Source organism: Falco peregrinus, chromosome 3 (genome assembly GCF_023634155.1).
Source record: "Falco peregrinus isolate bFalPer1 chromosome 3, bFalPer1.pri, whole genome shotgun sequence".
In the NCBI taxonomy this organism is placed as follows: Eukaryota; Metazoa; Chordata; class Aves; order Falconiformes; family Falconidae; genus Falco; species Falco peregrinus.
In genome coordinates, this window is record NC_073723.1 from 1,543,262 (window position 1) to 1,557,140 (window position 13,879).

General features: G+C 39.0%; 1 protein-coding gene across 1 annotated transcript in view; it reads right to left on the bottom strand.

The window, feature by feature from the left end:
* DNAAF11 (dynein axonemal assembly factor 11) overlaps nt 1–8,691 on the bottom strand; it is a 28,274-nt gene extending 19,583 nt beyond the window's left edge. The window contains exons 1-4 of the mRNA XM_005237235.4: nt 8,511–8,691; nt 3,656–3,733; nt 1,499–1,671; nt 296–495 (exon numbers count right to left, since the gene is read on the bottom strand). Of these exons, the coding sequence (XP_005237292.4) occupies nt 296–495; nt 1,499–1,671; nt 3,656–3,733; nt 8,511–8,691 (632 nt within the window). The remainder of the gene's footprint in view (nt 1–295; nt 496–1,498; nt 1,672–3,655; nt 3,734–8,510) is intronic.
* Nucleotides 8,692–13,879: the final 5,188 nt, after the last annotated feature.

Here is a 13,879-nt window from a genome sequence, read left to right on the forward strand (position 1 = left end):
GCTGTTCTCCTGAAAGAAGCTATCAATTACACTATTTTGGCACTCAGAAAATTTAGGTTGGAGTTTGGAAACAAAAATTCTATTGTACTATCTGCAGGTCAGTAAAATTATGTTTGTAACTAATTATATTTTTCATTAGAACATGCATGAGGAGAAATAATTCTGCTAGAATCAACAATAAAACCAAAAATATTTAAGTGGAATTTTATAAACTATTCAATGAGAAAAAACAAAATTCTTAATGAAGATAGAGAAGAGCGACATTTGCTCACAAACTGTTCTTGCTTACTGCTACCTGTTACATTCAAGCTCAGATTCCACTTGTTTTTGTTTCTTGTCCTTTTTTTCTTGCATCCTTCTTTGAGTTTCTTCTTTTTCTCTGGTCCTTTTGAGAAGGTAAACTTGTTCCTGTTCTCTGATTTTCTGTTTCACTTCTGGATAGTTTTGAAGTGCTTGAATCCTCTCTGAACGTTCTATTTCTTTACTATCCAAAAACTTCCCAGAGGGGAAAAAACCCAACATACATATGTGAGAAATTTTAAACATATTCAAATCAATAAATACATTAAACTGCAGGTTAACTTTGATAGATTACCTTCTCTATAAATTTAAAAATATGCCTTTCAAGCCTCCATAGAACTATGTAAGTTATGCTGTATTAAAAAGAATTAAAAACAAGTTGCCATTCAGATCTGAAAACAGTGTTGTGCATGTGAGAGCTGCTTTTTGCATTTTCCAGGGGTTTTGCATTTTCAATTGGTCTTATTAAACTATGTAGTAGAAAGAGTCCCTTCAGCCATTTCTGATATTTGTCTGACCTTGATTCAGCTCATAAAGCTATTACAAAAATAATTCTTTTGATGTGTTAGTTTATTGCCAACTAAGTGAGTTGAATCTAGTCTTAATAAGTTAAGCAGGTGTCTGTGCTTCTTCAAGGGAAATTGTAGAGGCATATTTCAGGACTGGGATTGCTTGTTTTAATAACAGGAAATCATTACATCTGATCAGTCATTGTACAAAACCTCAGTCTCAAAGTACCTATTTACAGTTGATGCAATATAGTGCATTTTTACACCAACTTCTATCTTTTTATTACACTGTTGGTTTGGTGCATATTGTTGGTATGGTACCAACAATGTGGTAACTTCCTTCAGTCATGAAAATAATTTAAAAATACAATGTGTATATAAAAACCAATGAGAAAAAAAGCCATAACCGTACAACGCATTTGTTTTTTCAAAACTTTGTTTAAGGTTCTCGAATAAAAATGACAGAAAAGTTAACAAATGCATGTGGTTTAGTCAAAACAGAACCAGTTTATTATCACACTATTTACTGTAGTTACTCATTCTTCAGAATAGGATTTAATTCCCTGTGGACAGTAAGAAAAATGTTACTAGCTTTCCTATCACAGGCATTTATTTTGTTCGGGATTAGTATGTTCAGTTGACAATGCTCATTATTGATATGGATATAAATTTAATTTTTAAAATCTTACTTTTAACTGGTGAAGAGTTGCCACTACAAATTCCCTGTAACCTTCAAATTCAGTACATGGGTTACCCACTAGAAACAATTCCTTCAGATGTATATTATATTTTAGGGCTTCAATACTGGAGAGTTCACCAATGAAATTTGCTGTCAGGTCAAGTTTCTTCAGTTCTTCACAACCTGTATGAAAAAACAATTTGTCTATAACATAAATGTACACAACATACACACACGCACGCACGCACGCACACACACACACACACAAGCACACACTTGAATATAAAACTGTATGCATTTATTGTCCATATACTAATTTCATCCTATCAGATTACATCTTCTGCAAGCCACAAGTGAAAAAGTGACTCACAGCTTAAGTTTATGAGGTCACAACATTTATAGAAAGAAAAAGAATATCAATAAAACCCAAAATATTGAATCTTAACACTATCAAAGTTTTGTGGTCAGTGCTGGTACACTAGATAAGCTATGAAATTTACATATTCAGATTAACTGGACTTAAATTTTCACAGTCTGATTGCCTTGGTACCTCTCCTCAACTGAGTCTTTAGTCAGCTAAAAGAGTAGCTAACTGCCTCAGGAGAGCATGATCAGTTATGGGGTTTATTTCTGTGTAATGTTAATCTTAGCTAACATTATTCAAGTGTAAAGATAAGGTTTTCTAAAAATTCTTTCCAAGTCAAGATTAGGTTTTCCACTCTGTGGACTTAGCTATGGTGAATACTTTATCACTGATTATATTGCAAATACTGGGGAGAAAATGTTTGTTAACCAAAACAATTCATTATAAACAGAAACTAAATTAGCTCACAAGATGCCAGAAAATCTGGAGCCAAAATTTATCAGCCTCTCCTTTTGTCATAATCTCTCCACAAATCATAACCTTAGCTCTAAGAATAAAAAAGTTTAGCTAAGAACAAACTCAACTTAGATGCTCATCACTGTAATAATTTCTTTCCCTTTGCAGGTCTATTTGGCAATTATTTTGTGCATAGTGGAGTGGAAAGAAAATAAACAACTCAAACCCATTTCTTAGGTGATTTAAATAAACCAAATTTTTGCAAGTCTGCCTCCCAAAGGTTCTGACTCCTAAGTAAATGACAAATCACAGCAATAAATAATGCAGTCTGATAGAGAAACTTAAAATTCACTGGCATGAAAACAGACGTTGCTCAACAAATTGCCAAATATGTCATGTACTACCTACTTTTTCAACTTTTATAAATTTGTGTTCAGCCTATTTGTGTATTTTTTATTCAATTTAAGCCATTCTCTTGAATCAGCTTGTAGACTTAAAAATCAAACATATAAACAAAATGCAGCTTTTTTTTTTTTAATTGTTCCCATGTCAAAGTGGACTTTTTAAAGACTCAGCAACTGGAGGAATCAGGATCAAGGAAAACAAAGCAATGAAATCAGAAGTTATTCATGTAATATGGAACGTGTTTATGGGTGGCTCTAAGTCTTAGATTTTGGTACTGGAAAATGCTAGATCTTTGTACAAGGAACTACAACAGGATAAAGGATTAAACACAGATAAAACAGACAGGACTTCATGCAGAGAAAAGGATCATGCGAAAAACTCTTTAAAAATACCCCAGACTGCCAATGCAACCTGTGCACAGTGTAGAACCTTCTTGTGTGTGACATTTGATTGCTGAATTGAAGATGACTGTTGAAACATTACACAAGAGACTTTTTACAGCCTGCATAGCATTAAAACCAAACCAACCAACCAACCAAACAGAAAAAAAACCCCAAACCCCCAACATTGCTCCACCTAACCTACATAAGAAATTATCTAATCTTTACAGTGGGGAAACACCAATTTCATGAAAAATTTGGATTCCCACTTTGTAAAGTATTAAAGAATAGAGCTATTGTACATGGCAACGCTGGTGAGAGAGTATGCAAAAAGTGAGTGAATATACATTTAAGGAAGTTCAATTACATAAATTCAGCAGTAGGGAGCTCTTCCTTACAAAAAAGCATTTGTTGAAACACTGCACACAAAAAGGCTCTTTCTGAATGTCATGAAAGTACTTTTACCGGTGGATATACTTAATGGCTTCTACCCTTTTTTACATTAGGTCACAACTTCAGTGTTTCAATACGAAAAGGTTAAATGGTTTGTTTAAAATCTGACCTTCCAGGTTTTCAATCCTTTCAATGTTGTTCAAAGCTACATTTAAATATTCCAGCTTCTTTAGTTTGCCCACATTTTCTGTAAGAAAACGTAGATCTGTTATTTCAGTTTTCTTCATTGGAAAAGACATTATCATTTTACTTGCAGACTTTACTTCAAAGAAACAATACAGCAGAAAAATAGGAAGGACAAATCAGAATATGTCTCAGATTACTGAGCATTAATAATTTAATTTTAATGAAAAGACAAACCCAGGAAATTTCTTTGAAAACACAAATTAAAATAAAAAAAAATAAAAAGAAATAAGGAAGGTTTTAAAAACATTTTTTATCAAAAATTCATGTAATTGTAAAACATATATAATGCAACAGGACTGGCAAAAACCATGGTGAAACATTCCATTTGTCATGAAACTTAGAAAGGACCAGGCCACACTTAGTCAATCTTTATAAAATCAGAATTTTAAACTGACTTATACAGAAAAGAATGGCTTCTTTAGTACAGATTTAGTTTTAAAAGATCTTTTATCTACCGGATTAATTCCAGAAACTTCCTCTCCTCCCTTTTTAAAATTTCTGCAAATAAGTATATATATGGCTTCAGTATGAACAGAACAAAGCCACACACATCCTTCTAATCTGGAATTTAACCTGTATTGTGTTCACCAGAAACTATTGAGATTATCAGTTTCACAGTGTGTAGTGTTGTGTCAGAATGGCTAGCATTTCCTCCTTTGAATACACAAAGGAAGTAAAGAGGGAATAGGGTTGTGGGAAAATCACCTTGAGGGTGGGAATTAAAGAAAATTGGGTCCTAACAGAAGCGTAGTATTACAGAAAGATTTTTTAGAGTAAAATTACAGGTATCACGTTCAGGACAGTTAGCATCCACAGAATCTACATCACCACAGTTCCCTAAGCCACACATGCTGATAGGAGCGATGGAGGATGGAGTGGAGTGGAGACACCGTGGCCATGCCCTGTTGTGCTCCCTGCAGGAATGGAAACTCGATGGGACCACACAGCTGATCAGCTGCATAGCAGTTGTCACATGAAGAATCCATGAGAAGTCTGTGGCTGAGCCAACCGTTGTGGTGACATTACTTTCCGCCAATGAAATAATCTCATTGTAATACTAACGCACACCTCCATCTCAAAGCTGCCTGCTTCCAAGGTACTACTACACCTCACTGGGCACACAACACCAGTTAGTAACAACAATATGTATGACTAGAGTCACTCAATCTCCACCTAAATGTGATGGAAATGGGCTAGTCCTGGACTGAAATAAATCCAAGGGGTGGGGGGTGGGGGTGGGGGGCGGGGATTGTTGTCTAAACTCTCAGATTACCCAGCTCTGATTCAGTGTTCACACAGCTAGGTCAAGCTGACTCACTCTCTAAAGTTATCATGAAGGGACTTCTGGTCAAGGTAGTCAGCCTTGGGGAGCATGAGAAACAAAGAACAGATAGTGAAACCACCGTTACCTAAGTTATGCAGAAAGAAGCCTTCAAGTGAGGAAAGTTCTGGCTCCGAGAAGAAACAGGATGATAAGATGTTGCAATCCACTCACATCAACAGACAATTAGTTGAAAATAAGACAAAGCTAATTGTGGTAGTGGGAGATCATGACCTCCAACTCAAATAGCCCCCCTGAAAGAGGGCAAAACCCCATTTGAGGAGCATGCGTAGTTAGCAGAGAACTTCAGTAGTGCTGTCTGAGGGTGCGTACTAATTTGCATTAGAAGCCAGAAACTTGTAACTAATCCTGTGTATGATGAATGAATATGCAATGTACTATGAAGTATAAAAAGTGGACAGGAGAGGGGAGAAGTTAGGGAAGACTCTGTCGTAACTCCTGGGATCAGTCAACGGGCTAAGCCTGTCTTCTCCCCCATAGGAACACCTACTGGGTAAGAACTTTGCCTTATGCATGCTAAATAACTAACTCATTCTAGCTGTTATTAGTGATTATAATTTAGTTGTATGTAATTTTATCACCAGTGATCATGAACCTTAATTTGTCACAATTTAATATTAATAGTGTTATTCCCTAAGCTGTTAGTGTGAGTCCTTTGTGGACGCTAGCATTTGTCAGCAGCAGGTAACACATTTAAACAAAGCGGGCAGACCCGCTGAGGGGCTCCCCTCATGCTGTCGGTGTGTTTCCCTGAACAAGGCAGTGGAATTGCCCTCCGATCCAGTGGGACTGTTCAGTGAAGGGTTCTTGTAATGGGACGCTGACAGACTGGTTAGACAGAAGAGTCTTGGCTTTCCTGAGGTGCTAATAGTTAAAACACCTGGGGTTGAGAGGATTCCTCCTGCCCCCCGACACTTCACATGACAAGGGTAGCAAATCTTAGTAATTTCCAAAAATGTCTGAAAAAAGCAAATACCACTTGAGATACATGACTCACAGGTCAGAGACATAAATCTGAGACAACATACATAGTATAACTTGTGTCACAATTCACCAATTCCTCCCCAACCACTAGATGTTTCAAAGATCTGATTGGAAAATCTACCCAATGAAGTTATAAAGTTTACCTCAAACTCTAATTCACAAGCTTCTCTGATCAACTGCTGTACAAACTGTCCCTGCTGAGACAAGGAAAGAAATTGAAGCAGAGGGAGCTTCATCTGACCAACTTAGATCATGTCTACAGCTGAGTTAGTTTTCTAGGCTTGTCTATAATCAACAAAGAAAAATAGGCTCTTCAAGGTGCAATATGTCTTATCTTAAGTTGGTTGTCTAGAACCAGTGAGCCAAATCATGCTCAAAAATAACGCCTTTTCTTCATCACTGGTTATAAAAGGAGGTTACAGTAACTGCCTAAGACACAGACGTCTAAAAGTTTGGTGACATGAATCCTATCACTTAGTTTACTAAAGCCTTGGAGAGATATTTTCTTCATAATTCACAAATGATGAAATTAATTTCTCAGCAAAGATTTGTGCAGATTAGGCTGGCTGTTCATTTTTCTTACTATTTCTGTAACAGCAGTGCCTGTATACATGAAGATGTGATAGAGACAAGTGTTGAAGCCAATGGTATCTTGTGGAGTTTTTTCTGTGTGCAGAAAAGAACCAGCACCCATCCATAGAGTGGTTGCCTTATAACTTGTTGTAAGTCTGATCTTGAGGGTTGCGTAAAGATTTTCTTCAAGAAGAGAGAAGGCACATCCCAGTAGAGTCAGTATAATCCGTGAGGCTATGCTTATTGAAGAAAACCATGAGACTTAGACTAGTATTACTTTCTAATAGATTCTGGAGGAGGCTTGTTTATGAAACTGAAAATACCCAAGGAGATAACTTTATTTTACGTCCCTTGAAATTTACTACAAATCCTCATTTTACTGGTATTTCTCTTCACATTACATGATGTTTCAAATAAACTTCTTTCATAAAATGCCTTTCAATGTCCAAATGACCTTTATTCTTGCTGGAAGCCAGCTCCCTCTCCAGTATTTAATACATGCACACACACATTTTGAAGCATGCTCAGAACTGCTGTGTGCTCTGCATGGACATGTTGATATCCACTGGGAAGAAATACTTCTCAAATTCAGTACTTTGTAACCCAGCCCCTATGGGCAACCCTTTTGGTCACTACTTATACAGTGCTGCTTTTTGTTTGTTTGTTTGTTTTGTTCATTTATTCCTGATTCATTATCTTGGAAAGCTGTTATAGTATACAAGAATATATAAAGTAGTAAGTTACATACTTTCCTAACTCCTAAAGTTAGATTATGTTAAGATAAAAATTGGATACACCAAAAATAATGAGATTGCTTAAAAAATCTTGTGTCCAAAAAGCAATAATCTGAAAGGTAATATGATATACCATACTAACCTAAAGGAGGTATGAGTGTTGAAAAAAGATGAAGTCTTGCACCTTATTTAGGGACACAGTAACAGAGGGAAAACCAACTTATTTTAGTCCCATTTTTGATGGGGCAGAGCAGCATAAACCAGTTTCAACAATCTTATTCTCTCTGGGAGAAGATTCCTCCACTCTAAGAAATGCAGATGTTACCAGTACAGATACAGTTTCCTGATAAGCCCCTCCAGAGAGTTTAAAGCCTTTGCTTACAAGTCCTGAGCACAGAATTTCACCCTAAAACTTCAGAGATTTTTCTTTCTTCCTCTTAAGGGGCTTCAAAGAAATACGCTAATATAATTCCTGAGCACTTCTGACTTTTCATTCTTCACCAACACACTACCTGCAGAGTCTAAGCTTTTCCAGCCCTAGGCTTGATGTCATATCTTTCTGTAGAGAGCACAGCAAACATGTGAACCTATAGCACAAAACAGACCATATGAACTTATACAGTCCCCAGTGGTGCAGGAAGACCATTGAGACTTCATTGTAAAAACTTGTCTTTATGCACAAAAGCAAGTATTTTGTCTGAATGAAAATTATTTAAATGTTAACAAAACCCACTATTTGTATAAAAATTGAATTTTAAAACAAACCTGAAGACAGCTAGTCCTATATCACAGTCCACGGTATATGCTAAACTGTCTATCTGTTTCCCACAAAGACAGGACATTTAAGTCATACCTTGACTTTTTTAGTTTTTAATGAATCAAAGGTGTTCCACACTCATATTCTACTGACTTGTATCTCAGTACCGTCTTTTTCATTTAAAATTTCCCTTGCAAATTTCTAAGCTTCTGAACAAATTTACCAAAGAGACAGGGAAAGAAAATCTTGTAGGAGCAGATCAACAAAGAACTTTTCTGTAGTTACTTACTCTAAATTCCCTTAAAGTATAACTCAACAGATACTTTTTTCTGATTTCAAAATTATGCATGTAAATCCATTTAAAAAAAAATATCCAGAAAGCACTTACCGATTTTGGGAATTAGATTATTCTGAAGATAGAGAATTTTTAAATCTCGACACCATTTGTCAAGATACTCTAGTTTTTCTATTTCCTGCTGATGTAAAGAGATCTCTTCCAGTGAAAAAATTTCACAGTTGTTATGTTCTGCACGTCTTCTAACAAGATCTTCAGTAACTGAAAGAAACATCTGATGTCATATTTCCCTTCAGTAATTTTCTGCCATCTGACTTATGAGCAACTTACAGAATCATCAAAATCTTTTGTTCCACCATACCAAATAGATGTCTGGTAGGAACACCAACAAAACTAAAATCACCTCGAAAAGACATCAAGTACCAAGTAAGTTCATCCCACTCTGCCACAGTAAACATAATTTGTGGAACACACTCATGTCACCTGTAACATTTAGAAAAATCCATATGAAAATTGCTGAGTCTTCCATACATGTGATACAGCTCTGGCAGAAATTAATCCAGCATCCACTACCTTCAGCACAGCTTGCGTGGCAGATTGATTCATGTCGACAAGCAATGGAGTGTTTTACGCTCTTTTATTTCCTGATGCCAGATGTTCACCTCATAGACAGCAGGGGGGGAAGTAAACCAGCTACTGTGTGTCATCATATTCTTTTGCCATCATGATGTGCACAGAAATAAGCAGAATAAATGTTGAAAGTGGGCAGGTATTTTTTACTTTTTTTCATGCTTGAGGCAAAGCCATAACTAATTAATGCTTATAAATATTTATGTTAGAATGAAATTTAATCCTCACTACCAGCTCATTAGCAGCCAGCAAAGGAGTTTTTGGCCAATTATCATGCAGTAACATTTAATGCCAGACAATCTTTCAAACAGTGAAAAGGCTCTGTATAATGAAGGTAAAGGAATTCTGAGGACCAGCACTCAATCTTGAGCTAGATATTATTACTTTGTTTCCAGTCCACCGCACCAAAAAAGCCCTAACATTTCCCTTTCCTTGACAAGCAGTGAGCTACAGTGAAGTACGGATAGGGTTTTATCAAATTAGCATAGGTATGTTCATGATTGTTAATAAAAAAAAAAAAAAGAGAAAAGACTAGCCAGCCTTCCTAAAAGGCTCTGAAGAAAAATAAGTAAAAAGAAAAAAAAAATCCAGAAATCTGTGAAAACAATTTTTTCCTACTATGCATTAACTAGAAGTATTATTGCACTGCTTCTTTGTCTCAGGAAGGTTTTGTGAATTCATCCAGTTTTATTTGTGGTCCTGGAATGGCTGCACACATTCACTGGTCTGCTACAAGCTGGGTAATCTATGTACCACAACAGCCCAAACTCACAAGTGTCAGTGAAGCTCCTCTATCTACAGCCTTAGGGAACGGGGTGAAACTGGGTTTGCATATATTATATTATTTGCAGATGAGCAGAGTTAAACCTCCTTTCTCTTCAACAGTTTCATCTGACATGATTTACAAAATTATATAGTGGTGATACTGATGTAAGAAGAGATCCTGTCTGCACATCAGGCATAATGGGAAAGGTAAGTATATTTCTTTTTTAATCATGTTGGGCAGGCTCGCTGTATCTAACAAACATCTTCCCTTCAATAGCTCATTGATTAAAGCTGATTAAATTAATAGAGAAAAGAGAAAAAAGTGGCAATAATAATGATTAAATATTTTAGTCTTCATAGAAAATATTAAAATACAAAAATATGAAAACCACTGACATTTCTAATAAGTTACTTGGCAAATCTGCTGGAAATAATAATTAGAAAGTCCTGCTTACTAAAGTGTTTGGTAGCAAATCTTTCAGTGCCAGTATTTCCAGTGCAAACAGGTATTTCTGAGCGAGATAACCCCACAATCTGCATAATTATGCATTGGAGACAACATTATAGTCTATATGCTTTATACAAAATGAAGTCATACAAACTATTCCTGACAGTTTTATTACAACCAGATTTTCCTTAGCTGATGAAAAGAAAATTGAAGTGATTGTTGGAGTGATTATTCAAAAACATCCGCTTCCATTACCAGGTGGTTTGCAAAGCAGAGGCAATCATTCACAATAGAAGCTACAGTAAAGCTTTAGAGACCTATTTTGGAGACCTGCTGTAGGAAACGGAATGAGTATTTGACATTTGGTAGGCTATCTAGCTCATGGAAGAAAAATGAGGGAAACAAACTGGCAAGAGAAAACAAATTTTAAATATAAGCTTTTACCCAGGACATTGATGAAACACATTGTAACATCACTTCTCACTAAGAAGGTCATTAGCCAGATCAACTGACGTTGTGCGCCCTAACAGAACAGACCAGTGACCTGAGAGATCACAGCTACTCCTGTGTTCCCGTGATGGCAGGAGGAAATAAGGGGTGGCATCAGTCAACTGGAGATAACAGATCTTAAAGAACTAATAGCTGCATTTCCAAAAATTACTTGTTTTATTCAAAACAGAGGAGATATGAAGGAAGGCATTAAAGAAATTGAAAGAATAAGCAGGCAGACAGCTGCAGGTATATCAAGAAACAGTGGGGGGAACCTGTATTTCAGAAAAGTGAAGTATGCAACCATTATTTCAAGGCTCAAATTCTTGCCACACTGTTCAGGAGATGAAGCCATTCTCCTTCAGGCAGCACCAGCTCAAAGCGGGCCTATGCCAGCTTCATGCAGAGAGAAAGAGTTGCTTTCCAAAGCACTGCTTTAGTCCAGCAAGGGACTGGCAGTCCAGTGATGGTACACAATCAAAATAGATTACAGGGAAAATCAGAGAGGAAGGAAATCCCTCAGGAGTTTTTTTCCTGATGATATGTATGAGTACCCAGTCTTTTTGGTCATGTTGCTTTACCTGTAAAAGATTATGTGTTCATAAGTAATAGTATGATGTATTTTAATCTCATTCAGGGTTTTTTGACATCTCTGATAAAGTGTCTGCATTGGCTACTTCTACCTTAAAAAAATATATATTATCACCTGGCGTTGAACGTTTATGACTGCAGGGAAAGGACAGCAAGGCCAGCTCTAGGCCCAGATGCAAGCCATCCAGTCACACCTTCCCCTTGCAGGGCACTGCCCCACACACGGAGGGGTCCCCACTGGGGCCAGCCCGCTGCTGGGCCTCTTGGGGGCTGTTTCGGGAGGCAAGCACGCCCCTGTGCTGTGCTTGGTGGGTTGCTACTACCAGGGAGCAGGGCAACCAGGTAACCAAGCAAAGTGAGGAGAGGAAGGGAAGCAGGAGGGGAGAGGAGCTGCTACGGGAGTATGGGGATGGCAGGGAAAGAGCACAGGCATGGGAAGAGGGAACACGGTGGCCAGGGAGTGGGGCACGTCGTGGAGAGGAGGGAAGGGACACTGGGGAGGGGAGGAAAGCGGCTCTCGGCGACACTCACTCCGCACCATGGCCACCCCTCAGATTCCGGCCGCCGCCGCCGCCGCCATTACAGGACGCCGCCGCGTTGCCTTGGCAACGGGGTGGGGCGGAGACCGCGGCCGCTACGGCAGCTCCGGGCGCTGGGGCGGGCCGGCCCCGGGCCCCGCGCTCCCCGCCCGGACGTTCCCTCACGGCCGGCGCGTTCTGCTCCCGAGGCGGCGTGTCCCTGCGCAGAGCAGCCAGCAGCGCTGGTGTGCCCGCCCGAGAGGCAAAACGGCTTCTGCATACTTCAGAAGTAGGATTTCTACTACTCGGGTTGCTCCTGACTCCTTTATTGGCTGAGCAGTCATATATAAAATGCCTCTTCCTCAGGCATTTATCTTTTGTCTGTTCTTTGATACTTTTGTCTTCCTCGTGTATTCATCAACTAGCTTAATGTATCGCATTTTGGGCTGAAAACATGTTTTTTGTTGTCTATGAAAGCAGCCTGTTCTCATGATTCATAGAATCACAGAATCATTTAGGTTGAAAAAGACCTTTAAGATCAAGTTCAACTGTTAACCCAGGACTGCCAAGTCCACCCTGAAACCATGTCCCCAAGCTCCACATTAACACATCTTTTAATGCCTCCAGGGATGGTGACTCAACCACTTCTCTGGGCAGCCTGTTCCAATGCCTGATAATCCTTTTGGTGAAGAAATTTTTCCTAATATCCAATCTAAACCTCCCCTGGTATAACTCCAGGACTTTTCCTCTTGTCCTACCACCTGTTATCTGGGAGAAGAGACCGACCCCACCTGCCTACAGCCCCTGTCAGGCAGCTGTAGAGAGTGATAAGGTCCCCCCTGAGCCTCTCTCTCCAAACTACCCCCCCCCCCCCCCCCAGTTCCCTCAGCTGCTCCTCAGAAGACTTGTGCTCCAGACCCTGCACCAGCTCCGTTGCCGGTCTCTGGACACGCTCCAGCACCTCAATGCCTTTCTTGTAGTGAGGAGCCCAAAACTGACCACAACATTTGAGGTGCAGCCTCACCACTGCCAAGCACAGGGGGATGATTATTGCCCTGGTCCTGCTGGCCACACTGTTTCTGATACAAGCCAGGATGCTGTTGGCCTTCTTGGCACCTGGGCACACTGCTGGCTCATGGTCAGCTGCCTGTTGACCGGCACCCCCAGGCCCTTTCCTTTACAGGGAATGCTCCTGTCCTCCACCTTTTGCCTGGGAGATTCCCCCAGCAGGTCACTGCTTCAAAATATCCCTTGCCACTATATGTAACTCACAGATCAGGTCAAAGAGCAGGCTAAAATTTGTCATGCTCTGGACATGGATATTTTGCCCTCCTGAAGGTTTTTGTGGACTCTCCTTCCATTACCACACTATAACTTCACCCTTGGTGAAGTTACCTTCTAACAAAGCTAATGAGTAAGAGTTATGGCTGGAGGCCTCAGGCAGCTGCTCAGACAGCTACAGAAATTCACACGCCTGACATTTTCTGTTTTGTAGTTAATATAATGATGTAGCATTGCTTCACACGCTTGATTAAACAGGTTCCCAACTGGCAAAGTTATGGCACACTAAACCTCAAAGAAACTAGATGGGACTACATGTTTCAAGACATCACTAATGAGCTTTATGGAGTCCTTCATCTAATCCTGACCTGCTTATCACCAGTTTGAATTCAGTCCAATTCAGCAGTGGAGAAGCAGTCCAATATAGTGTACATTTGATCACAAGATAATGAAGTTGGGCTTTTTTCATACTTAAATTCTTATTTTCTTCTTCGTATGTTCATATATCCTGTTCATTGCTCTGTCATGCCTTGATCACAGCCTTCCTAACAGCCCTGATTGATGACTCCAGAACACGAACTAGCATAACTGTCACCATTCAAAGTGGAAACATCAGGGAAGTCAGTATGTTTTTCATACCTCTTTGCTAACACAGATCTTCATTAATATAAAAGCCTAATCAAACCTAAAGGTTATCTTCTACTAGCAGGAAATTCACATATAAGTTTAAATAAGGCTGT